Genomic DNA, 27,819 nt, shown 5'->3' with positions numbered 1-27,819 from the left:
TTACCAAGCTTTTGGTCACCTGCGCTAATTTCTACTTGTGTGGCTCAGTGTCAAATTTTTGATCTCATAATATTCCTCTGAAGTGCCTTGGGACATTTCACTACTTTTAAAGGCGCTATATAAATACATGTTATTGTTGAAATGCATTTTATTTAAGAAAATCCTATTTAGGTTATTAATAAACTTGGAGGGAAATGAAAAGTATGTGGGTCCTGAAATGGGATCAGATCGCGGGTGGGCTGGATGGTACTCTACATCCTTAGCAGCTTCTGCTGTGTTGATAAAAACCAATTCCTCTGTGGTATTTTACAAGAAATTGCTATTTCTGTCAATCTGAGGCCTTTCTGCTCATGTTCGTCTGTTTTTTGTCAAATGATGGTGGAGGATTCCTTTAGTTCTTTGTTCTGACTTGAGCAAAGAAGAGCAATTAACCTTGTGTGTCTCCTCTTCAATCATTGTTGCACTGATCTGATAACACATTTTACATGATATTTCAAAACAAAATTTATCACTTGTACAAAAGTGCAAGACTGCGAATGCTGGAAATCCTAAAATGAAAAAAAAGTTTGGCCTGTATCTGGCATAGACTTCCTTTTTAACTCCAAATATTTAAGGAGTATTGGGCTCTTGAACATGGAACATATTCTCATTCAGGTGTAGCATCCTCTGCTTCTGTATTAACCATGATTTTAGAAACTTAGATCATGTTTATTAGCACCCAGTTGTTTTACCTCTAGCTCTCCCATCTCTTCATAAATCTGCACCCCTTTTTCTGCATCTCCATCTTTTGTGAGTATAGTGGCTGCAGTCAGACACACTATTCCGCCAGTCCCATTCTCAGGAGTCCTGACCCTTTGAGTTCAGACTAAGGTGTCTTTTGATTTAAGGCTGCCATTATACTGTGGGTACTCAGGCTAATGAAACTGAACATCTTCCATTAACACCAAATGCATTTTAATGTTGAAGTTTATACTTCTCGTTAACGTAAACAGTAGCTGACCAATTAGAGGACAGCACGTGTGCTATGTGTGACCAACTAAATGAAAGGGAACATGGTGGCCATGAATAAGGAGGCCATGTTCTTGGGTCTACTTCTGTGGGTTAGTTACTTAAGGTGTATTTCATTATGAGCTGTTCATATTACCTTTCAAACGTTTGTACTTTGGAATGACACAGATTAAAGTGGCGTGCGTGTTGGGAGTGAAAAGGCTGTGATAGACTTCTGAGTTGGTTATGCAAGATTATTGAATCAGTGGGTGGATGGGCAGGGCTGGGGAGTAAACACACAGATTTCATAGTAAAAGAACATTTTGCAATATGTATAATGTGGCATATAGATTTACCAAGCTTGTGGTTGTACTTAAAACACCGTACTGTACAAGGTGAAAACATTAAGTACAATAGGGCAGTCCTGGGGACTTTGTTACACAAACTCTGTTCAATACTGGCCATAGATTTTTGTTTTCCACGAGGGGTGGATTGAATTGACAATAAATGACTGCTGAGGGCATGTTTAAAGGCAGTCACGCATTCAAGGGACCTGTGTGGCTTTGTAAACCAAGTTCTTTTTTCTCCCCCGATTTTTTTAAATCCTTTTTTTTTAAAAAAAAAGCATTGATTCCTCGCTGGAATACCAGTTCCACGGGTCACCTCTGATGTCTCTCATGCATCGTTGGTTACGTGAACCCTGATGGTGAGTGCTGATTGGCTATTTCACTGTCAGGGCATCTCCCAATCCTGTGCATGTATCCAACAGTAATTGGGGACACAACCCTAGTCAATTAAAGAAAAAAATTGCCCTCCATCCGTGGTACCCTGCCTCCTCGGCTGAGATCAGTACAGACCAGGGAATGACCCTTGAACCTTCCTGGTCTGTAAAGGTCTCTAAGGGGAGACACTTTGGAGGTAATTTTCCTCGGAGCTTCTGCCGCTCCGCCACCATAACTTTGGTGGAAGATCGACGGAATCCTGCTGTTGAGCATAAAGTTATGACAGCTGAGCTAAGATAAGTTAAGAAATAGGAGCAGGAGTAGGGCATTTGGCCCCTCTGCCATTCAATAAGATCATGGCAACTCCACTTCCCTGCCCGCTCCCCATAACCCTTGACTCCCCTATCGTTCAAAAATCTGTCTATCTCCACCTTAAATATATTCAATGACCCCCTCCACAGCTCTCGGGTCGAGAATTCCAAAGATTCACGACCCTCTGAGAGAAGAAATTCCTCCTCATCTCCGTCTTAAATGGGCGACCCCTTATTCTGAAACTATGGCCTCTAGTTCTAGATTCCTCCACGAGGGGAAACATCGTCTCTGCATCTACCCTGCCACACCCCCTCATAATCTTATACGTTTCAATAAGATCACCTCTCATTCTTCTAAACTCCAATGAGTATAGGCCCGACCTGCTCAACCTTTCTTCATAAGACAGCCCCCTCATCTCAGGAATCAACCGAGTGAACCTTCTCTGAACCCAGAGGAAATTTTATTGTAGTGTTGTGTGAGTAACAACTTTGATCACTGGTCTGCCGAATAACACACTCTCAGCTGCTTGCTTTTGATAATATGAGTAATCTGTTAGGCATTCTGTGTCATGCGTCCTTTATGTAACTCTGGGATTGTTGATTTGTGCTGTGTATTGCTACTGGATCACTTACATTGCAGGGTGCTTCCGAGAGCACTCTGGCCATTGGTTGCAACTCTGTGACAAAGGGTCGTCCAATTCATTGTCGGATTTTGCATTTTCTCTCATGTTGCACAGCTCCATTTCATGACCGAGGGAAGCTCTAAGTACATGAGGGAGAGAGGAATAAAAAGTTATGCTGCTAAGGTTAGAGGTTAGAAGAAGTAGGATAGGAGTAGGTGCATATGGAGCATTAACATTGGCATAGACCAGTTGGGCCGAATGGCCTGATTCTGTGCTGTAAATTCTATGGCAGGAAGAGGACATTTGTATGTGGGGATTAGTGCTCTCCAGTTAGGGGAAATGGAACCCAGCAGCAGGATTACTGAATTATTCCAAGATTGATACGTTTATGCTGCACCTTTAGTCCAAAATAAATTGACTTTATTAATGATTGATTATTACTGTCACGTAGCATCTGCAGTAACTCTGGATTAAAAGAAAGCACGGTTTCATCGATTTTGAAGCATTGCTTTAACCCATCAAAATCTTTAACATGCTCTCAGACCACACCTTGAGTGCTGAGCCTAGCTCTGGTCCCTGAGCCACAAGGCAGACAAACTTTATATAGCGCCTTTCAAATCCTTGGCATGTCCCAAAGTGCTTTACAGGCAATGATGTACCTTTTGAAGTGTAGTCACTGTTGTACCATAGGAAACGTGGAAGCCAATCTGTGCACAGCAAGGACCCACAAACAGCAATATGGTAATGACCAGACATTTTGTCTTAGTGATGTTGATTGAAGGATAAATAGGACACCGGAGAGATCTCCCTTTGCTCTTCGAATAGTGCCATGGGATCATTTACTTCCACCTGAGAAGGCAGAAGGGGCCTCTCTTTAATGTCTCATCTGAAAGACGGCACCTCTGACAGTGCAGCAATCACTCAGTACTGGCATGGGACTTGAACCCACAGCATTCTAACTCGGGGGTGAGTCTTTCAGTCTTGAAAGCAAGTAACTGAGAGGTGATCTTTCACAGGTATATAAGATAGCTAATAGAAAAGTTGAATACAGAGCTTTAGTTCAAGCTAAACCATGAGAGTAGGATAAGGGATCATTGGATTAAATTGACAGTAGGATAAGGCAACATTGGATCAAACTAAACCATGATACTCTGCAGTAGGATTTTGGGAACATTGGATCAAACTAGTCAGACAAATGTAGCTTAAAGTTGGGAAATTTTGCACAAATAATTGGCAACATTTGGAATGGTAGAATAGTGGAGGCAAAAACCCTGGAATAATTTTAAAAGGTATATGGGGCGGGGGTTCGGGTGGCGGGAGGGCGGGTGTGGGGACGTGGGGGATGGGTGCGGGGTCTGCATGGTCTTTTTGGGTGGATGAGCTAAAATGGGATGAATGGCCCTCCTTCTCTGTGTCTGTTTTGGGAGCACCTCGGTGTACAGAAATTCCTGGTACAGTCATAGAACAGCCAGACTATATGCATGGACCCTGTTACTTTCAGGCACTTGCTTGTTTTGATGTGTGAAATGAATGCACCAAGCAGCTGGTGTTGAAGTGGAGCCAGATATCAGGGCTGCAGTCACTCCTCTGATTAAATTCCATTGCATTCACTTCTGGTTGATTTTTTGAATGAGTTGAAAGAAACCGTCTGCTCAGTTTGTGCTGCGATTAGACCCACACCAGGGCTGCGTGTATCTGTTCATAACATTGAGGCTTGCACCATCAGTCTTGCATGTGACTTTTGACTATTTTGCTCTGCGCCAGCATTTCCTCAAGTCACTCGTGTTATGCTACAGTGCTGTATTCTGTGTTTTTCTTTTATTTTGTAGCACCGTGACCAGTTCCCACACTGCTATATTTACAAGGGGGCATTAATATAAGCTAGCCACTACTGATCAAAAGAAGAATTTAGGAGGAATTTCTCTAGAGTGTTGAGAATGTGGAATTTGCTGCCTCATGGAGTGGTTGAAGCAGAGATAGATTTGAAAGAAAGACAGACTTGCATTTATATAGCACCTTTCATAGCCACCGGAAGTCTCAGTGCCTTGCAGCGCCTGATGCATTTAAGGGCAAGCTTGATGCATTGAGGAGAGAGAAGGGAATCGGGGACACGAGGAAAAGGTGGAAAGAAGTAATTGGAGTGGGAGGAGCCTCGTGTGGAGTATAAACACCAGCATAGACCAGTTGGGCCAAATGGCTGTAGATTCTATGTTGTATTATTTGAACAATGGATCACAGCCATCGCATTACAGAATTGTATTAAAATTGGAAATATATTGAATACTAATGAAATACATATCTCGTAATTCAAAAAAAAAGGAGCGTTTTGGGGAAGTTTCCAGACAAATTTACAACATTTTAATGGCAAAAGAATTGCAAATTGGGCTTTCTTGGTGAGAATTTTAACTCAACCCTGCGGTGACCCATTGGTGTGTTGATGTTGCTCCTATCTGGAGATCTGTGCAGAGTCTACACATCTGCACTGCAAGGCAGTCGCATGTCTTGCATCTGGAATGGCCTTATTCGTCCCGTACACTGGCTTATCCTTGATTTATATTCAGTTGGTAAGGGTGAGGCAGCAGGAGGTGACCAGTTTGTGATTTGGCAGCCTCAATGAGCCTCATTAACCACCATCAGAACCTGACTAACCAGCCAGCTCAGTGAAGGATCAGCCTTTAAAAAGGATCTAGAAGCACTGGAGATGGTGCAAAAGAGATGTACAAGGAGGATACCAGAACCGAGAGGGTACAACTATCAGGAAAGACTAAACAGGCTGGGACTCCTTTCTCTAGAAAAGAGCAGATGGAGGGGTGACCTAAGAGGTATTTAAAAGTTATAAAGGCATTCAATAAGGCAGACATAGAGAAAATGTTTTCACTTGTGGGAGAGTCTAAAACTAGGGGCCATAAATATAGGACCGTCACTAATAAATCCAATAAGACATTCAGGAGGAACTTCTTTATTCAGGGACTGGTGAGAATGTGGAATTCACTACCACATGGAGTGGAATAGCATAGATGCATTTATACCTTTTAAGGGGAAGTTTGGTAAACACAAATGAAAAAGAAATAGAGGAATATGTTGATGGGGTGGGCAGCAGCTTGAATGGAGTATAAACACTGGCATAGATCTGTTGGGCTGAATGGCCTGTTTCTGTGCTGTAATTTCTGTATAATGCTCTTTTAAGCATGATAGCAATGGCGATGGGGCACACAAACCTATAAATGACCTCATTGGATGAAATTGTTAATGAATTTATCCACTTTGTTCACAGGCCATGTATAAGTAACACCTACGTAGACTTTGACTGACTCCACAGATCACTAGAAAGCTTTTCAGAAAACAGCCTTCTTTTGTTAATTTGGCCTACATTTAGGATCAGAGTAAGGCAACCTATAGTCTTGAGTGGCTGGGTGACCAGTTAGTTTGTCGTCTTCTCCTTGACAATTATTGATTAGTGTACATCAGTAATTTCGATCATACAGACCAGGGTATCCAAAGTGAAGTCTGTCAATCCGTCCCAGGAAGCCCTGGAAACTTAATTCTAATATGGCTTACATTTATTGGCAAGTAAATCATTTGAGGTTTGGAAAAGGCTTTGCATCAACCTTGGGTATTGTCCTGTTGGATGCATTAAGAGGCCCAGTGCTTCTCTAGGTGAGGGAACTGCTGTATATGATCTGTCTGGCATTCCATACTTTTTATTCCCCCTCTCCCAGTCGCTGGGGTGTGGTTCAGCAGGGGTTGGCAGCTTTCCCTCCCACTGTTGCCATCCTTCATGTAGGAGTCTTGACTGAGAGTGCCAGCAGACTTTTCATCTGCAGGGTTGGGGTGGTTGGGAGGGAGGAAGAAAAGCATCACCATGGAACCCAATCTTGTTCTCGCCTTCAACCATATGCACACACTCTTTTCCAAGGATCACTTCATAGCAACCAAGAGTGGGAGCATCAATTATTTTTTTTTCCATTCCCAGCCTAGGGGCACTAGAACAAATTGCAGAGCCTTACTGCATCCAGAGGTGAGATCCGCAAACTCAGCACAGACTGGATCGGACCTCATTCTTCAGATTCTGTATAACTTGTCTGCAGAGTGATAATAACTACGCTTCAAAAGTGATTTGTTAGCATGAAGCTATTTGAGATGTTTTCAGGATGTGAAAAGTGCTTTTTAAATGCACGTTTGTACATTTGCTCTTTGAATAGAGGGGTACTCATTATACAGTCTGTAGGCCAACTATGGCCTCTGTTGCAGCCCTCCGACTGGATGAGATACTCCACCTGCATTTTGCTTTGTGGTATTCTTTGTTGTTTCTCATTAAACTCTAGCACCAGTGAACGTGTCCCCTATTAAGTCTTGAGGCCCTATAGTTTAATAGAGGACTTTCACTCGAGCTATGGATTGTGGAACAGAATCACCTTCATGGAGTTGCTATTTTCTTTCTACTGAAGAGAAGCAAAAGAAAACTGACAGCAGTGCTTGTCTGGTACCAAATGGAATGTGAAGGCAAAATAAAGAGAAAAGGCAGGGACATAGGGCCCAAGTTTCCACAAGAAAAAAAACGGGCGTCCCTCCGAGCTGGGCGCCCGTTTTTCGCGCCTAAAACGGCGCCTAAAAAAATCCTCGGTATTCTGCACCTACTTACAGGTCCTCTGGCCCTTGGCGCAGCCAGCACGAGCTGTGGGGGGGCGGAGCCAGGTCACGGCGCAGAAAACAGTGCCGGGACCTCTGCACATGCGCGCTACAGTCGGCACGCAAGTGCAGTAGCTCCAGGCGCCGAACTGTGTGGGAGGGGCCCGAAGCACGCAGCCCCTATCCCTGGCTGAATGGCCTCACTGGGGCTCCTCCCACGGCCAGCTCCTGCTCCCCGCTCCCAACAAGACCCGACCTGTCTCCCCCCCCTCTCTCTGTCTCCCCCCCCCTCTCTCTGTCTCCCCCCCCTCTCTCTGTCTCCCCCCCCCCCTCTCTCTGTCTCCCCCCCCCCCCTCTCTCTGTCTCCCCCCCCCCCTCTCTCTGTCTCCCCCCCCCCCTCTCTCTGTCTCCCCCCCCCCCTCTCTCTGTCTCCCCCCCCTCTCTCTGTCTCCCCCCCCTCTCTCTGTCTCCCCCCCCTCTCTCTGTCTCCCCCCCCTCTCTCTGTCTCCCCCCCTCTCTCTGTCTCCCCCCCCTCTCTCTGTCTCCCCCCCCTCTCTCTGTCTCCCCCCCCTCTCTCTGTCTCCCCCCCCTCTCTCTGTCTCCCCCCCCTCTCTCTCTCTCCCCCCCCTCTCTCTGTCTCCCCCCCCTCTCTCTGTCTCCCCCCCCCCTCTCTCTGTCTCCCCCCCCCTCTCTCTGTCTCCCCCCCCTCTCTCTGTCTCCCCCCCCCTCTCTCTGTCTCCCCCCCCTCTCTCTGTCTCCCCCCCCTCTCTCTGTCTCCCCCCCCTCTCTCTGTCTCCCCCCCCTCTCTCTGTCTCCCCCCCCTCTCTCTGTCTCCCCCCCCTCTCTCTGTCTCCCCCCCCTCTCTCTGTCTCCCCCCCCTCTCTCTGTCTCCCCCCCCTCTCTCTGTCTCCCCCCCCTCTCTCTGTCTCCCCCCCCTCTCTCTGTCTCCCCCCCCTCTCTCTGTCTCCCCCCCCTCTCTCTGTCTCCCCCCCCTCTCTCTGTCTCCCCCCCCCCTCTCTCTGTCTCCCCCCCCTCTCTCTGTCTCCCCCCCTCTCTCTGTCTCCCCCCCCTCTCTCTGTCTCCCCCCCCTCTCTCTGTCTCCCCCCCCTCTCTCTGTCTCCCCCCCCTCTCTCTGTCTCCCCCCCCTCTCTCTGTCTCCCCCCCCTCTCTCTGTCTCCCCCCCCTCTCTCTGTCTCCCCCCCCTCTCTCTGTCTCCCCCCCCTCTCTCTGTCTCCCCCCCCTCTCTCTGTCTCCCCCCCCTCTCTCTGTCTCCCCCCCCTCTCTCTGTCTCCCCCCCCTCTCTCTGTCTCCCCCCCCTCTCTCTGTCTCCCCCCCCTCTCTCTGTCTCCCCCCCCTCTCTCTGTCTCCCCCCCCTCTCTCTGTCTCCCCCCCCTCTCTCTGTCTCCCCCCCCTCTCTCTGTCTCCCCCCCCTCTCTCTGTCTCCCCCCCCTCTCTCTGTCTCCCCCCCCTCTCTCTGTCTCCCCCCCCTCTCTCTGTCTCCCCCCCCTCTCTCTGTCTCCCCCCCCTCTCTCTGTCTCCCCCCCCTCTCTCTGTCTCCCCCCCCTCTCTCTGTCTCCCCCCCCTCTCTCTGTCTCCCCCCCCTCTCTCTGTCTCCCCCCCCTCTCTCTGTCTCCCCCCCCTCTCTCTGTCTCCCCCCCCTCTCTCTGTCTCCCCCCCCCTCTCTCTGTCTCCCCACCCTCTCTCTGTCTCCCCCCCCCCTCCTCTCCTCCCCCCCTCTCTCCTCTCCTCCCCCCCCTCTCTCCTCTCCTCCCCCCCCTCTCTCCTCTCTCCCCCCCCCTCTCTCCTCTCTCCTCCCCCCCCCTCTCTCCTCTCCTCCCCCCCCCCCCTCTCTCTCCCCCCCTCTCTCCTCTCCCCCCCCTCTCTCTCCTCTCCCCGCCCCCCCCCTCTCTCCTCTCCCCGCCCCCCCCCTCTCTCTCCTCTCCCCCCCCCCCCTCTCTCCCCCCCCCCTCTCTCCTCTCTCCTCCCCCCCCCTCTCTCCTCTCCTCCCCCCCCCCCTCTCTCCCCGCCCCTCTCTCTCCTCTCCCCGCCCCTCTCTCTCCTCTCCCCCTCCCTCCCCCTCTCTCTCTCTCTCTCTCTCTCTCTCTCTCTCTCTCTCTCTCCCCCTCCCGCTCAGCGACACAAACGGCTGCAGAATTCTCCCTGGCTGAAGCACTTTCACACAGATAGGAAGATGGTTTATTTAATCTTTTCTTGGCTTATAAATGTTTATTCAGGTTGGATTTATTTGTATAATATTTGTAGAAGTATAAATAAGGATTTATTGTCAAATTTAATGAGTTCCCTTCCCCCCCCTCCCCCCCACCTCGTTCTGGACGCCTAATTTGTAACCTGCGCCTGATTTTTTAATGTGTAGAACAGGTTTTTTCAGTTCTACAAAAATCTTCACTGGCTCCATTCTACTTTAGTTTGGAGTACATTTTCACTGTGGAAACTTTCAAATCAGGTGTCAGTGGCCGGACACGCCCCCTTTTGAAGAAAAAATTCTGTTCTAAACTGGAACTGTTCTACCTGACTAGAACTGCAGAAAAAAAAATGTGGAGAATTGCGATTTCTAAAATAGTCCGTTCTCCACCAGTTGCTCCTAAAAAATCAGGCGCAAATCATGTGGAAACTTGGGCCCCTAGAAACAAGATAAAAGGGAGTGGGGAGGGAAGAGGATAAGAGACAAATATGTTCATATGTTTTTACTGCATTGAAAAATTCAAAGCTGCGCTTTCACAGTGATTTGAGTGGTAGCTGTGTTTTTGTTGCCTGTACCTGTGTCAAGCTGGGGGAGACAGGCTCTACACATTTACTCAAACCCAAGCGAGGGGTGCTGTCCATCAGTGGTACAGCAGGCTACCCAGAGTTGTAAATCTTTTTACTGGGGCTTTGCACCAGCTGCTTTTCTACTGGAGCTATTGCCCATTCTTCCCAGCGTAAGACCATCTCTCCCAAATGATTTCTGATGGGTGACTGTCTTCGAGCTATTGGGCAGTTTGGTGGTGCTGACAGTGAACTGAAGGATATTGGTCACTGAGTGGCTAATGCTGCAACAACTGGACAGCGAACTGGGATTAAAGCACATGCAGCTCATCTCCGGCGACTCGAGATGGGCGCAGATTGTCTCTTCACCAGGTTTGTTTTATTGGCCCCTTGGGTACATGGCTGATTTTGAGATCATATACCTTGCCCCTAGCAGAAGTTAAATATTGGCAACTTTGGCTTATCTTCAGGGAATTATTCTAATGCAGTGCAAGAGGACAAATATGTAATATTTGAAGTATCCATGTGTCGCCGCTCGGTATAGCTAAAAGTTGTATGTAGATAAGCCCACTATCCATTAAAATATTTATCACAAAGGTATATTAAATATCTGAGCAAATTAACTGGAGCCCGGAACCTGATCCTGGTCTGAGCTGTGTCCTCTGGCGCATTGCTGCACGTCCCTCTGACCTTCACTGAGACATCTGCGCCCCCCCCATAAGAGAGCAAAAATAGCAATTTTGGAGAGCTGTCTGCAACTAGCTAATACAGTGATCCAGGAAATAGTCCTGTCCAAAAGTATTGAAGCTGAGAATGCAGCAGGGAATGCCCATTTCCTGTTTAAACTCCCTTCACTTGTGCCTAGTTCCAGTGGCACTTTCAGGTTTCACATTGTCAGATAGCCAAATCTTGATTTGCTCCTTGGTAGCTTCGCACTGCTGAAGTCACTCTGATCTATCAGAGTGTGGCTTACGATCATGACCACTCTCTCATACGTGGCATAAATAAAATCGCCTATTTCCACCTCTAACATTGCCTGCCTCCACCCATGCCTCAGATCTTCTGCTGCTGAACCTTTCATCCATGCCTTTGTTACCTCTAGATTTCACTACTCCAATGCACTCCTGGTTGGCCTCCCACATTCTACACTACGTCAACTTGAGGTCATCCAAAACTTGGCTGCCATGCCCTAACTCGCACCAAGTCCTGTTCACCCATCACCCTGTGCTTGCTGATCTACATTGGCTCCCGATTAAGCAATGCATCGATTTCAAAATTCTCATCCTTGTTTATAAATCCCTCCATGGCCTCGCCCCTCCCTATCTCTGTAATCTCTTTCAGTCTCTCAACCAACCCCCCCCCCCCCCGCCCCTGCGAGATGTCTCAAATTCTGCCCTCTTGAGCATCCCTGATTATAACTGCTCAACCTTCTGTTGCCTAGGCCCCAAGCTCTGGAATTCCCTCCCTAAACCTCCGCCTCACTACCTCTCTTTCCTCCTTTAAGACACTCCTTAAAACCTGCCTCTTTAACCAAGCTTTTGGTCATCTGCCCTAATTTCTTCTTTGGTTCGGTGTCAAATTGATCTGTTTTGTCTTCTAACACTACTGTGAAGTGCCTTGGGACGTTTTATTATGTTCAAGGTGCTAAATTTTAAAAAGTTGTTGTGACTATACTGTTATTTCAGGCCAAAGAATCATAGCTTTTAAATCATCGTTTCAAGTTACGTTCAGCAGTTTTCTGCCTTATCATCTTTTGTTGATTGGCAGCATTTTTTTATAAATGAATTCAAACATTATCTGCCTTCCTCGCTATAATTCCAGCTAAATAACCCTTTTTCTTCAGTTGAGGAATCCATAGTGCAGAAGCCCACCAATGTTGCAAAGTATAGGAGGGAAAGCTAATACTTGTGAAGACTTCATCTTTTCCTTCATTTCAAAAAAAATGACACAAAGATTGCATAGTGCCAGATTTGTTTAGGATCCCGTGATAATATGTCCAAGTTCCTTGTTATACAACATGTGACGAGAGTGCGATTGTGAAACTGGTTCACTTTCCGCTCGTCACTTTCTCTAGTAAACAGAAATCCAAAAAAGGAAAATAGAGGCGTTCCATCTGCAGATTAGTTCACAAGCAAGTGGAATCCTGCAATGTCATTTAGCCAGTTGACAGCACCTTGTGTAAAGAGCTGAGGAAACCAAAGTCCAGAGGACTGCTGTGTCAGAGTAACGTGCTAGCATGTGTGTTGAAATTGTTGACGCAGTTCAAATTGGGAAATGATGAATAATTCACGTGTGACATTTTGAACTTTGTTTAGCTCAGGGTCATAGAAACATAGAAAATAGGTGCAGGAGTAATGGGTGACTTTAATATACACATAGATTAGGCTAGCCAAACTGGAAGCACTACGGTGGAGGAGGATTTCCTGGAGTGCATAAGGGATGGTTTTCTAGACCAATATGTCGAGGAACCAACTAGGGGGGAGGCCATCTTAGACTGGGTGTTGTGTAATGAGAGAGGATTAATTAGCAATCTCATTGTGCGAGGCCCCTTGGGGAAGAGTGACCATAATATGGTGGAATTCTGCATTAGGATGGAGAATGAAACAGTTAATTCAGAGACCATGGTCCAGAACTTAAAGAAGGGTAACTTTGAAGGTATGAGGCATGAATTGGCTAAGATAGATTGGCGAATGATACTTAAGGGGTTGACTGTGGATGGGCAATGGCAGACATTTAGAGACCGCATGGATGAATTACAACAATTGTACATTCCTGTCTGGCGTAAAAATAAAAAAGGGAAGGTGGCTCAACCGTGGCTATCTAGGGAAATCAGGGATAGTATTAAAGCCAAGGAAATGGCATACAAATTGGCCAGAAATAGCAGCGAACCTGGGGACTGGGAGAAATTTAGAACTCAGCAGAGGAGGACAAAGGGTTTGATTAGGGCAGGGAAAATGGAGTACGAGAAGAAGCTTGCAGGGAACATTAAGGCGGATTGCAAAAGTTTCGATAGGTATGTAAAGAGAAAAAGGTTAGTAAAGACAAACGTAGGTCCCCTGCAGTCAGAATCAGGGGAAGTCATAACGGGGAACAAAGAAATGGCAGACCAATTGAACAAGTACTTTGGTTCAGTATTCACTAAGGAGGACACAAACAACCTTCCGAATATAAAAGGGGTCAGAGGGTCTAGTAAGGAGGAGGAACTGAGGGAAATCTTTATTAGTCGGGAAATTGTGTTGGGGAAATTGATGGGATTGAAGGCCGATAAATCCCCAGGGCCTGATGGACTGCATCCCAGAGTACTTAAGGAGGTGGCCTTGGAAATAGCGGATGCATTGACAATCATTTTCCAACATTCCATTGACTCTGGATCAGTTCCTATCGAGTGGAGGGTAGCCAATGTAACCCCACTTTTTAAAAAAGGAGGGAGAGAGAAAGCAGGGAATTATAGACTGGTCAGCCTGACCTCAGTAGTGGGTAAAATGATGGAATCAATTATTAAGGATGTCATAGCAGCGCATTTGGAAAATGGTGACATGATAGGTCCAAGTCAGCATGGATTTGTGAAAGGGAGATCATGCTTGACAAATCTTCTGGAATTTTTTGAGGATGTTTCCAATCAAGTGGACAAAGGAGTACCAGTTGATGTGGTATATTTGGACTTTCAGAAGGCTTTCGACAAGGTCCCACACAGGAGATTAATGTGCAAAGTTAAAGCACATGGGATTGGGGGTAGTGTGCTGACGTGGATTGAGAACTGGTTGTCAGGCAGGAAGCAAAGAGTAGGAGTAAATGGGTACTTTTCGGAATGGCAGGCAGTGACTAGTGGGGTACCGCAGGGTTCTGTGCTGGGGCCCCAGCTGTTTACATTGTACATTAATGATTTAGACGAGGGGATTAAATGTAGTATCTCCAGATTTGCGGATGACACTAAGTTGGGTGGCAGTGTGAGCTGCGAGGAGGATGCTATGAGGCTGCAGAGTGACTTGGATAGGTTAGGTGAGTGGGCAAATGCGTGGCAGATGAAGTATAATGTGGATAAATGTGAGGTTATCCACTTTGGTGGTAAAAACAGAGAGACAGACTATTATCTGAATGGTGACAGATTAGGAAAAGGGAAGGTGCAACGAGACCTGGGTGTCATGGTACATCAGTCATTGAAGGTTGGCAAGCAGGTACAGCAGGCGGTTAAGAAAGCAAATGGCATGTTGGCCTTCATATCGAGGGGATTTGAGTACAGGGGCAGGGAGGTGTTGCTACAGTTGTACAGGGCCTTGGTGAGGCCACACCTGGAGTATTGTGTACAGTTTTGGTCTCCTAACTTGAGGAAGGACATTCTTGCTATTGAGGGAGTGCAGCGAAGATTCACCAGACTGATTCCCGGGATGGTGGGACTGACCTATCAAGAAAGACTGGATCAACTGGGCTTGTATTCACTGGAGTTCAGAAGAGTGAGAGGGGACCTCATAGAAACGTTTAAAATTCTGACGGGTTTGGACAGGTTGGATGCAGGAAGAATGTTCCCAACGTTGGGGAAGTCCAGAACCAGGGGTCACAGTCTAAGGATAAGGGGTAAGCCATTTAGGACCGAGATAAGGAGAAACTTCTTCACCCAGAGAGAGGTGAACCTGTGGAATTCTCTACCACAGAAAGTAGTTGAGGCCAATTCACTAAATATATTCAAAAGGGAGTTAGATGAAGTCCTTACTACTCGGGGGATCAAGGGGTATGGCGTGAAAGCAGGAAGGGGGTACTGAAGTTTCATGTTCAGCCATGAACTCGTTGAATGGCGGTGCAGGCTAGAAGGGCTGAATGGCCTGCTCCTGCACCTATTTTCTATGTTTCTATGTTTCTATGTTTCTATGTTTCTATGTTTCTATGTTTCTATGTTTCTATGTTTCTATCTGCATCTAACCTGTCCAATCCCGTCAGAATTTTGTGTTTCCATGAGATCCCCTCTCATTCATCTAAATTCCAGTGAATATAAGTCTAGTCGATCCAGTCGTTTCGAAGTGTAATTATTGAAGCCAGTCATGTGTGGAACTGGTCAAGCTTTAAGGAACTGGCTGATCGCTTTACCATAATTGAGATAAAGGTTTTTGCCTCGTGTACTTGGATGTAAGGACAGACTTGGATTTATATCGCACCTTTCAGAACCTCAGGATGTCCCAAAGTGTTTTACAACCAATGCAGTACTTTTTTTGAAGTGTTATCACTGTTGCAATGTGGGAGACGTGGCAGTCAGTCTGCAGCAATGAAATAAATGACCAGACATACTGGTTTGTTTGTGATGTCGGTCTGTTGTTCTGGCCACTTGCGTACCAGCCGTGGCGTTTTGGCCAGTCGAATGCACAGGCCTCACGGCATTACTGCCAGCCCGTGCCTCTACCACTGGTGCAGCACCTTTACTAGACCCAGTTTTTAAAAAATCTTCCTGGCTGCTTATCTTTTTAAAAGAACAACATCTTGGCAGGTTACTTTTAATGTGACCATTGACTTCTAAATTTTATTAGATTTGGGGATTTTGTGTTTTGGCTGCATTATTGTATGGTTCTATCCATTTTTCAATGCAGTCCAATGATCCAATGCAAATTAGAGTTGAGGTCATAGATCACCCATGATCTTATTGAATGGCGGAGCAGGCTCGAGGGGCCGTATGGCCGACTCCTCCTATTTCTTACCTTCTTGGGATCCTGATAATAGTTGGCCAGTCGTTGAAAGCCACTTAAATAGGACAGCTCCAATTGTCAAGGCTAACTCATTTTTATTATTTGTTCTTGGGATCTGGAGACAATTGATACGTGAAATATTTGTTTCCCATCCCTAGTTACCCCGAGGGCATTAAGAATCAACCATGTACTGTGGGACTGGAGTCACTTGTAGACTAGGCCAGGACAGGTTGTTGTAAGTGAAGTGAGACCCACGTTGTCTCTTCACTTGAGTAGTAACAAAAATAGTAATTGCTTCAGGTTCAATACCTTTATTTCTTCAGTCAATATGCAAAGCACTTTGAGCAGAGTAGATTAAACAAACATGAGTACAGATGTGTAGACATGCACTTCACTATTCTCTTGCTGCATTAACTTTACTAAGCACAAAGGGGACAAAATTGCCCCTTTAAGAGCCGTGACCGCCTCAAAGAGGCCACCCGACCGGCGACGACCCCTTTCCGCCCTGCGTGGGAAATTGCCCCGCAGGAGTGGATTGGCCACAGCTCAATGCCCCCGACAGCTTTCCTGGCGGGAAGCTGTGTGTGGTTGGGCAGCACGTCCGCCCTTAAAAGGGAGGGCACGCTGCCGCAGCCACCATTTTATTTTAGTTGATGGCCGACTCCAATGACGTGACCGCAGAGTTCGCAGTGCCCCTCCCCTTTAACTGAAGGGGAGGGACATTTGTGATACGTCAGCACGACGCTGATGACTCCGACCGATGTCGGTCCGCCCTGACCGGAAAAAAGGTTAAAGAACTGAATATCACGCGAATCTCCGCCCCATGGATTGAGACGGAGAGAAAAAACAAAAAAAACGATAGGGGCACCACTTTTTAGGGTGGAGGGGGGGCAATTTTGGTTCCAAAATGTCTGCTTTTATATAATTCTATGCTTGTAGTGATCTCTAATCTGCCCCTTTTCCCTTGATTGGATTCTTTCTGTCACCTGACTTAATATGATCTCCCCCACCCAATTAGTAATCTTCCCATGTGTCATGTATCTTACATTATTATATACAACTGTATCCCAACATGCTATACATGACTGTAATAAGATATGACCTGTAACCACCAGCATACCTTATCACCAGGGGTGCACTTGCAAGAGACAGGTATATAAGGACAGGTCTCAGGCAAGTGCAGCATTCCAGAGCTGTGAAATAAAGGTGCAGGTCCAGAGTGACCTTGACTTCACTACATACCTCGTGTGAATCTGTACTGAGGGGACAGGACTTTACACCATGGTGTCCATTTTGAATCAGAGTTCAAACCCCATGTCACGCAGCTTTACTTATCTCGTCTGTCCTCAGAACATTATCTGTCTGCTTTTCTGTGAAAAGTAGCTGCATTTAATAACTTCTTTATCTTTCAAACTTTTACAGCCAAAAAGCCTTCATCTGGCAAGTGTTCCGGTTCCAAGTACAATGCTTTATTCAATTGATGACGCACACACGCTATCCTACAATGATGTTACCGATTCGCTATGCTAAACTAGCTGTTAGTTTTCCCACTATCTACCAAGCTAATAACGTAACGTCTCAGTTACCTGGTTTTATTTTGTATGCTAAGCTAACTTCTAATTTCCCAGCAAACTCTCTTAAGTTAGTTCATTGGCTCACAGGAACAGGTGTAGGCCATTCAGCCCCTCGAGCATTTTCCGCCATTCAATGAGATCATGGCTGATCTGTGACCTAACTCCATATACCTGCCTTTGGCCCATATCCCTTTAATACCTTTGGTTAACAAACAGCTATCATTATCAGATTTAAAATTAACAATTTTAGTTTGCGGAAGAGAGTTCCAAACTTCTACCACCCTTTGTGTGTCGAAGTGTTTCCTAATTTCACTACTGAAAGGTCGGGCTCTCATTTTTAGACTATGCTCCCTAGTCCTAGAATTCCCAACCAGCGGAAATAGTTTGTCTGTCTCTATCTATCCTATCAGATCGCCACTTAACCATCTAAATTCTGGGAAATACCACCATCATTTTTATAATATCTCCATCTAACTTTATTTCCTCGTGATTATTTACCAGGAAGATAGAAGAGGTGGATATGAAATTGGATAATGAGATTAGTAATGAGATAAGTACATTTAAAATAAAAAGGGGATATATTAAATAAACTAATAAAACTCAGAGGATAAAACCCCATGTCCAGATGGATTGCATCCATGCATTTCTTTTAAATCTAGGGAAGAGATAGCAGAGGCATTACTACACATATTTAATAATTAATTAGAAAATGGTGTCGTGCCAGAGGACTGGCGGATAGCTAACATAATACCTATATTTTAAGAAGGGGGGTAGAACATGTCCAAGTAATTATATACCAGTCAGCTTAACATCGGTGGTCGGAAAAATATTGGAATCCCTACTAAAGGAGAAAATAGAAGAACATCTGGAAATCAAAAATATAACCATGAATAGTCAGCATGGATTTCAAAAGGGAAAGTCTTGCTTGACCAACCTCAATTAATTATTTGAAGAGGCAACAGAGAGAGTAGATAATGGTAATGCAGTAGATGTAATTTATCTAGATTTTCAAAAAGCCTTCGATAAGGTCTCGTGACTCATGAGCAAGGTCAGAAAATGCAGAGTCCGGGGACAAGTAGCAGAATGGATAGCTTGGCTGGCTTCAAGACAGAAAGCAGGAGAGTAGGGTAAAAGGTAGCTATTCACAATGGCAGAAGGTGGCTAGTGGTGTTCCACAAGGATCAATGCTGAGACCACTGTTCACAATTTATATTAACGATTTGGAATCAAAAACACAATTTCTAAATTTACAGATGACATCAAATTGGGCGGGGGTGGGTAGACAATACTGAAGAGGACAGCAACAAATTACAGGAGGACATTAATAAACTTGCAGAATGGGCATATCATTGGCAAATGAAGTTCAACACCCACAAATGTGAGGTACCTTTCGGAGTGATTATCTGCAAGAGCATTTTTGTGTCCTTCTGCATACGCGCGCAGTTGGTCCCGCCCCTTTTGCGCATGCGCACCCAATCCCCTCATGCGCGATGTCACCGAGGTCTGGCCGAGCATGTGCAGTACCCCACAGTTGCGGCTGCAGTGTGGCGTAGCCCACACTTTCCTCAGCACTGGGCAAAGGTCCCTCACTGGATCAGTGGTGAGAACAGAGGAGGGAGGGGGAGAGAGCGAAGGAGAAGGGGAATCTGGGGGAGAGGAGGTCAAGAACGAGGTGGGGGTTAAAGAGTACGGAGAGCACAGTGGGCATGGCGGAAGAACGTGATCCAAGTCTGGGGGGGGGGGGGGGTGGCTGTTGAGCGTGTGATCCAGCTGGCAAGACTGGACGAAATCCAGAAGTCATAACATTCACTTCATACCCATACCCAATGAACCTGTTAACAATCTGTGATCAACACAATGCCCCCTCTATGGCGGGGAGGGAGAAGGTCATGAATCTGTGGGGTAGGAACTTGGGCAGGGGGAAAAGGTCAAGGAGGGGGGAGGTGGGGGGGCAGTGGGGGAAGAATGTCAGGAACTTGGGCGTTGGGGGGTGATGAGGTCAGCAACTTGGGCTGAGTGGGGGGGGGGAGTGGGTCAGCAACTTGGGGTGGGGGATTAGGTCAGGAACTTGTGGGTGGGGGGTGGGGGAGCAGGTCAGCAACTGGGGGTGGGGGATTAGGTCAGGAACTTGGGGGTGGGCGGTTGTGAGGGATTAGGTCAGGAACTTGGGTGAGGATGGGTGGGGCAGGAACTTGTTTGGGGGGTGGGAGAATCTCTTGCCCTGTGAGTGAGCTCCGTTATGTCTGGAGTCGGCAGTCAGAATGGCCCAAATTACACTTTGCAAAGTCACTGATTACGTAGGCAGGCCGGTTCTAATTACACATTCCAGAGAAACTTGCTGGGTGAGTCTTGTCCTCCAAGTGGACAAATCACCAATCAGTCATTTGATCAAGGGGACCCATGATCAAGGGGACCCAATTGGAGCTCTAAGTGTTACAAATAATCATGTCCTTGAATCCATTGGCGGGCGGGATATAGCCCGAGGCCGTATTTGGCCCGCCATTACAATGCAGGAACATGTAGGTTTAGATCTGAGGACAAATGCAGTAGAATCATTTTTCTGGAATATATTTACAGAGTACAAGTTGAACCTCCCTTATTCGGCTCCCTCGGGACCTGGCCTGTGCCGAATAAGGGATTTTGCCAAATGAGGGGCGATCCGCGGCCTGGGAGGGGATAGGGGGGGCGGGCAGAGAAGAGGAGGTTGGCATCCTGGGCGGGTCTGAAGCGTCAGCAGGCCGTCAAGGAAGTGTTGGCAGGCCCTTTCCGGGCCGAGTGTCGGCATAGCCCCAGCGGGTGTCGGCGCAGCCCCAGCAGGCTCTCTGTCTCACTAAGTCGGGGTGGAGGTTGGCCACGTTCTGCGCATGCACTGCCGGAATCATGCCGGACGAAGGGTGGTGCCGGACAAGGGAGGTCCAACCTGTATATAGACTCCACTGATGAATTTTATGAACAAATTGGCTTTTTATGACCTGTAGCTTAAATGTTGTCACTAGGATGCCAGCGAGTGTTTTTGACACTTCTGGAAAATTCTGCACACTCAATGGGACCACTACAATTGTGGATTTTATCCTCCCAAATGTGAATGGAACTGAGATACAGATCAGCCATGACCTAATTGAATGGCTGAATGTCCTCCTTCTGTTCTTATCTTCACAAATCTTATGACGTGTTCAGTTTCCCCTCTGACCTGTACCTAACGTTGGTGACTGTAAACGGTGGTGGTATTGCATATGGCTTTTGTGACCCCTCTATTCTGTATTGCTTTAGACTGTATTTAAATACCCTCAAAAACTCCCGGAGAGTGTGCAACGTCCCCGTTGACACCTGGGAGTCCCTGGCTAAAGACCACACTAAGAGGAGGAAGTGCATCCGGGAGGGCGCTGAGCACCTCGAGTCTCATCGCCAAGAACGTGCAGAAATCAAGCGCAGGCAGCGGAAAGAGCGTGCGGCAAATCTGTCCCACCCACCCTTTTCCCTCAACGACTATCTGTCCCACCTGTGACAGGGACTGTGGTTCTTGTATTGAACTGTTCAGCCACCTAATGACTTATTTTTAGAGTGGAAGCAAGTCTTCCGAGATTCCCAGGGACTGCCGATGATGATAATGATTTAAATAGTGTGTTATGAAACATAGAAACGTAGAAAATAGGTGCAGGAGTAGGCCATTCGGCCCTTCGAGCCTGCACCACCATTCAATATGATCATGGCTGATCGTGCAACTTCTGTACCCCATTCCTGCTTTCTCTCCATACCCCTTGATCCCTTTTAGCCGTAGGGGTCACATCTAACTCCCTTTTGAATATATCTAACGAACTGGCCTCAACAACTTTCTGTGGTAGAGAATTCCACAGGTTCACAATTCTCTGAATGAAGAAGTTTCTCCTCATCTCGGTCCTAAATGGCTTACCCCTTATCCTCAGACTGTAATCCCTCGTTCTGGACTTTCCCAACATCGGGAATATTCTTCCTGCATCTAACCTGTCCAATCCCGTCAATGTTATGTTTCTATGAGATCCCCTCTCATTCTTCTAAATTTCAGTGAATACAAGCCTAGTCGATCCAGTCTTTCTTCATATGTCAGTCCTGCCATCCCAGGAATCAGTCTGGTGAACCTTCGCTGCACTCCCTCAATAGCAAGAATGTCCTTCCTCAGATTAGGAGACCAAAACTGTACACAAAACTCAAGGTGTAGTCTCACCAAGGCACTGTACAACTGTAGTAGGTCCTCCCTGCTCCTATACTCAAATCCCCTCGCTATGAAGGCCAGCATGCCATTTGCTTTCTTTACTGCCTGCTGTACCTGCATGCCTACCTTCAATGACTGATGTACTATGACACCCAGGTCTCGTTGCACCTCCCCTTTTACTAATCTGTCACCATTCAGATAATCTGCCTTCCTGTTTTTGCTACCAAATTGGATAACCTCACACTTACCCACATTATACTGCATCTGCCATGCTTTTGCCCATTCACCTAACCTATCCAAATCCCCCTGCAGCCTCCTAGCATCCTCCTCGCAGCTCGTGCTGCCACCCAGCTTAGTGTCATCTGCAAACTTGGAGATATTACATTCAATTTCTTTGTCTAAATCATTCATGTATATTGTAAATAGCTGGGGCCTAGCATTGAACCCTGCGGCACCCCACTCGTCACTGCCTGCCATTCTGAAAAGGACCCGTTTATTCCTACTCTTTGCTTCCTGTCTGCCAACCAGTTCTCTATCCACGTCAATACATTACCCCCAATACCATGTGCCTTAATTTTGCACACTAATCTCCTGTGCGGGATCTTGTCAAAAGCCTTTTGAAAGTCCAAATGCACCACATCCCCACTGGGTTCTCCCTTATCCACTTTACTAGTTACATCCTCAAAAAATCCTCGAAGATTTGTCAAGCATGATTTCCCTTTCATAAATCCATGCTGACTTGATCCGATCCTGTCACTGCTTTCCAAATGCGCTATTACATTTTTAATAATTGATTCCAGCATTTTCCCCACCACCGATGTCAGGCTAACCGGTCTATAATTCCCTGTTTTCTCTCTCCCTTTTTTAAAAAAAAAAAAAGTGGGGTTACATTAGCTACCCTCCAATCCATAGGAACTGAACCAGAGTCCATGGAATGTTGTAAAATGACCACCAATGCATCTACTATTTCTAGGGCCACTTCCTTAAGTACTCTGGGATGCAGACTATCAGGCCCTGTGGATTTATCGGCCTTCAGTCCCTTCAATTTCCCTAACCCCATTTCCTGACTAAAGGATTTCCCTCGGTTCCCCCTTCTCGCTAGACCCTCTGTCCGCTAGTATTTTCGGGAGGTTATTCGTGTCTTCCTTAGTGAAGACAGAACCAAAGTATTTGTTCAATTGGTCTGCCATTTCCTTGTTCCCCATTATGAATTCACCTGATTCTGACTGCAAGGGACCTACATTAGTCTTCACTAATCTTTTTCTCTTCACATATCTACAGGAGCTTTTGCAGTCAGTTTTTATGTTCCCTCTTACTCTCATACTCTATTTTCCCCCTCCTAATTAAACCCTTAGTCCTCCTCTGTTGGATTCTAAATTTCTCCCAGTCCTCTCCCAATGGATTCTTCTCCCAACCCCCACCCCCAAAAGAATTCTAAGACCCATTACCTGCTGGATACAAGTTCGGTACTTTCACCGTTGCTGGTGATGCTGGTATTTTCATCTATTAAACTCCGAACTCCAAAAATAGCGAGAGAAGGTATTACGTGAGGACCCGAGCCTTTAGCCTCTTTTTACACTTTCTTCTCATGCTTTTTCTCTCTTTCTCTCAATGGTCAATATTTAACATGTTGTTAAATTGTTATGAAGTGCCTTGGGATGTTTGACTACGTTAAAGGCACTATACAAATAAAAGTTATTATTACTGATGGGCAGATAGGCTGGATTCATTGTAACCGGGGTTCTGAATGTGGCATTTCTTTTTCAGGTGTATTGCATTGAATTTACAGCATACATCCCATGCTGCACACGAGCATCCTCCCAGCCTACTTCATATCACATTATCAGCTTCTATGTCTTTCTCCCTCATGTATTTGCCCAGCTGCCCCTTAAGCGCATCTATGCTACTCGCCTCAACTACTCAAAGATAGCAAGTTCCACAATCTAACCACTCTTTGGGTGAAGAAGTTTCTCCTGAATTCCGTATTGAATTATTAGTGACTATCTTATATTAATAACCCCTAGATTTGGTCTTCCCCACAACATTGGCCCGTAATTTGCGGTCAGTAGCGAAGCAAAGGTATTTGCAGCTGGCCCCGATGTAAGCTTCCCACAGTGATCTTGCGATCTCGGAGGCGAAAAGTTTGGCTTTTCTGACGTACAGTTGAAATCAGCATCACTTAACGGGGAATCCTTAATGCAAACTGCTGTGATGTCAACAAGCTGTCTAAGCAGCCAATCACAATGCAGAATTCTCATAGACCGAGAACCAGGAATTGAGTAAGCTCCTTTGATTCTAACTTTTAAAAAATGTTTTAGAAAGCAAAACAAAGATTGGGGCTCTCTCATGGGGAAAAGGTAAACCTGAAATAAAGATTTTAAAAAAACTTTAAAAAAAAATTAAAAAGGTCTTAAATTGTAATTTTTATTAAAATGGATAAATTTGACACTTCACAAAATTAAGATTAGCTTTTCAGGGCCATAACATTTTCTTAGCAGTCAATACGTTGTTTAACAATCCCAGTTACACCTAATCCAAAAGAGTCTAGCTTTTAAGGGATATTTAACAGCGGTATTACTGCATTAAAGCCAAAGTTTTTGTCAGTTTCACTGATTGCTGGCTCTGTGGGGGAGGGAGGGGCCACAACGCAGTCTGTGATGGAGCAATGAATGACTGCCCGCAACTTTAGAATTTCTGTTGGGCTGTAGCACATCCGCTACTTGAAGTTGCAGTCAGTTTCAAAGGGGTAATAATAGTGAATCCTGTTCGTTCGCTCTTATTACCCACCGCCAATTCCGGGCCATTGCATTCAGTGCTTTACCCCTCTTTCCCCACCCCTGTGCCATTGCTCATCGATTGAGACATCCAGATGTTCTATAGTCTGTATCTAACGTATTTCACGAATCTTTTGACATTGAAGACATTTCTAGAAAAGGAACTTGCAGTATTTGGCTTCTTAAGTGTGTTGGGAAAGCTGATTTCTGCTTTGAATTTTCCCTAAGGTGATCATTTGTTCTTTCAGCAGCCTCATCAGTGAGGAACATGGATTCTTCTGATGTGGAGTTTGGGGCGTCAACAGCAGACAGCACAGCCGAGTCTCCCATGGTGGTAGAGGAATCGTTCTTCAGTACATTGGACATTTTTCTCTTCTCCCTTATTGCTGGGTTTGCAATCTATTGGTTTGTCTTCAGAAAGAAAAAAGTGGAAATCCCAGACTACAAAACAATCCAACCACAGTAAGTGTTTAAACAAAAATTCCTGCAAAATCATCATCGGGATGTCCCGTGGAGAAATCCACAGACATGACGAAGAATATCTCTCTTTCTATAGTTATTTAGATTCTTTCTGTCCCTGGAACTGTCTGAGGCTGAACCAGATTGTTCGAGACCTTGGTGTTGTATTTGACCCTGAGAAAATCATCCAACCACACACCCACAACATCACTAAGACCGCAGATTTCCACCTCCATAACATCGCCTGACTCTGCTTCTGCCTCAGCTCACCTGCTGCTGAAACTCTCGACCATGTCGTTGTTACTTCTAGGCTTGATTATGCCAATGCACTCTTCCACCATCCATAAACTTGAGCTCATCAAAAACTCTGATGCTCTTATCGTAACTCGCACCACATCCCATTCACCCATCGCCTCTGTGATCGCTGATCTACATTAGCTCCCGGTTGAGCAATGCCTCAATTTCAAAACTCTCATCTTTGTTTTAAAATCCTTCCATGGCCTCACCCCTCCCTAATTCTGTATATTCCTCCAGCCCTACAACCCTCCGATATCTGCACTTGTCCAATTCTGGCCTCCTGCACGTCTCCGATTTGAATTGCTTCACCACTGTTGGCTGTACCTTAAACTCCTGAGACCCTAAGCTCTGGGATTCCCTCCCTAAATCTCTCTGCCCCTCTACCTCTCTTTCCTCCTTTAAGACACATCTTAAAACCTACCTCCGTCATTTGGCTCAATATCTTTGTGGTTCGGTGTCAAATGTTTGTTGACACTCCTGTGATGCGCTGGCAGTATATTGCTGTTGCTGTACTTGCTCTCTTCCTGTACCATCTGCTTCAAATGTTTATCTGCTCTTAACAAATGCAATGTTTCAACTGAAATAAATATTCAATGCTTTTAACAATTGTGAAGCAAAAATAAGCCTCCCCCAAATGACAATTTTAAATTGACTACCACAGACTGTCCTTATTCACCCATCAACTATTTTAATTTTGAAAACTGTTCCAATATCTTGACTGTCACCTCTCCAGTATAAATACAAATATCTTGTCTTAACTAGTTTCTCATCTCTGCAAAGTCTCTGACTTGGCTCAAGTATTGTAATTTTGTATTAACGAATTATAAGTGAATAAAAAGCAGCTCTAACCAGAGATTAGCATCCTAAAGAAATCTAGAGAAAATAAGCAATTAGCTTTTAATTTACTAATTTCAGTGTCAGCTGTGGTTCATTAGGTAGCACTCTTGCCTCTGAGTCAGAAGGTTCAGGGACTTGAGCACATAATCTAGGCTGACACTCTAGTGTAGTGCTGAGGGAGTGTTGCACTGTCAGAGGTGCCGTCTTTCGGATGAGACATTAAACTGAGGCCCCATCTGCTCTCAAGCGGACGTAAAAGATCCCATGGCACTATTTTGAAGAAGAGCAGGGGAGTTATCCCCAGTGTCCTGGCCAATATTTTATCCTTCAATCAACATAACAAAAAAACAGATTATCTGGTCATTATCACATTACTATTTGTGAGAGCTTGCTTGTGCGCAGATTAGCTGCTGCGTTTCCCACATTACAACAGTGACTACACTCCAAAAATACTTCATTGGCTGTAAAGCACTGAGACGTCCAGTGGTCGTGAAAGGCACTATATAAATCCAAATCTGTCTGTCTAACTTTTACACAATTCACTGTGGTTTATATGTATTTCTGTAACCTACTCTCCTCTTAATGTTGCTTATGTATATCTCCTGGTGTGTCTTGTGTTCCTTTACTGGTGCACTCCATTGCTATCTTTCAGCTTTGATGTTCGTATGCAGTAGGATAGCAGCCCAACATGTACCTTAATACTGGGATTGATGGCGCAGGCCCTCTAGAAGTTGCAACACATGTAGGTGCAAGAGAACTTGAGGTTGGGAGAGCAGTGGGAAATGGGTCCTAGTGTTGCCTTGGGAGGGACTGGGCAGGGATTGGGCTATTTGGGAGTGTCGCAGGTAATCTGGGAGCTGGCTGCACTTGTGATGTGTGGGGATCTGGCAAGACTAGAATGGAATCTACCTCAAGAAATGGGATCGATGAAATTGAGATATCATAAACTCAAACTTGCATGCTTTTAATATTCTTCCTCTTGAAGCAAACAGTTAATTCCCTTTTAACAATTTTTAGTTTCGATAACAGTTTATGGCAGAGAATTCCACATTCTAATCACTCCCTGCAAAAATTTGTTTCTAAACTTTCCTTTAATTCTTTGCATGATCTTAAATGTGTGCCCTCATTACTCTTACTGATCAGATTCTTTTGAAACAGTCCATCATTTAATCTTTTGTAACTATCTTAGGTCGTCCTTTAACTTTTTTAGATCTAGTGGGTGGGATGGGGGGAATATTTTCATGATGAACTCCTCATCCCTGGTAATATCCTAGTGAATCCACACTACTTATTCCATTACTTTTAAATCCTTACTAAAAAGGAAGACAATGGTGCCAACTTTGGTCTTATCTCCATCATTCTCTCTAAGTTTGTGTATTCTATCCAACCAGATGCATGTCTGTTTGATTTTTTTCATGGCCATATCCTTTTGCAATGCTGCCTTTTTAATGAGCCATGTCTGCTTCAATACTCTTTTAAAATCTCGCCATTTAAGAAGGTGCACAACATTTAGTTTTGCCATCAACTTGATCCCAAAGTGAAATCACATTGATTTCACCATTTGCTTCATCCAGCAGTGTTTTCACTCAGTCACATGAGATAAATCCCACAAATTTCCACACTTGCTGTCCAAGTACTCCAGATTTGTCCCTGGAAGCAGCGAAAGTGCCGGACACCGAGTGATAACACATCACTCGCCCTAATTCTGAGACACTGACGTAAGAAGCTCATGATTTAAAACCTAAACTTTCTGTATCGGGTTTTAATTATTGAAATGTTTGGTTATCTCGCATAAAAATCCAACTGTCCAGTCCATAACGGGACAGGGGGAAACCCAAGGCAACGAGAACCAGTGTTAGTCGTCTCTTCCCCACCAGTCCAATGGGGTTTGAATACTGAGTGCGAGAGACATTTAAGAGAAAAAAAAACACCAGACTGATCCCTATGGGCTGAGTGGTGAGGAATGACTGGAAAAACTCAAA

General features: G+C 45.6%; 1 protein-coding gene across 7 annotated transcripts in view; it reads left to right on the top strand.

Moving 5' to 3' along the window:
• LOC139226508 (NADPH--cytochrome P450 reductase-like) overlaps nt 1-27,819 on the top strand; it is a 132,240-nt gene that overhangs the window by 21,407 nt on the left and 83,014 nt on the right. For 5 of the 7 annotated variants that reach the window (XM_070857340.1, XM_070857339.1, XM_070857338.1 and 2 more), the window contains one exon: nt 24,493-24,706. The exons of 1 other annotated variant lie outside the window; for it this stretch is intronic. In XM_070857340.1, the coding sequence (XP_070713441.1) occupies nt 24,513-24,706 (194 nt within the window). In that variant the 5' untranslated portion in view covers nt 24,493-24,512. The remainder of the gene's footprint in view (nt 1-24,492; nt 24,707-27,819) is intronic. One more of the 7 variants, XM_070857342.1, reaches the window with a different exon arrangement.

The sequence above is a fragment of the Pristiophorus japonicus genome, chromosome 16 (assembly GCF_044704955.1).
Source record: "Pristiophorus japonicus isolate sPriJap1 chromosome 16, sPriJap1.hap1, whole genome shotgun sequence".
Classification (NCBI taxonomy): domain Eukaryota; kingdom Metazoa; phylum Chordata; class Chondrichthyes; family Pristiophoridae; genus Pristiophorus; species Pristiophorus japonicus.
This window is presented reverse-complemented; position numbering and strand designations above follow the sequence as displayed.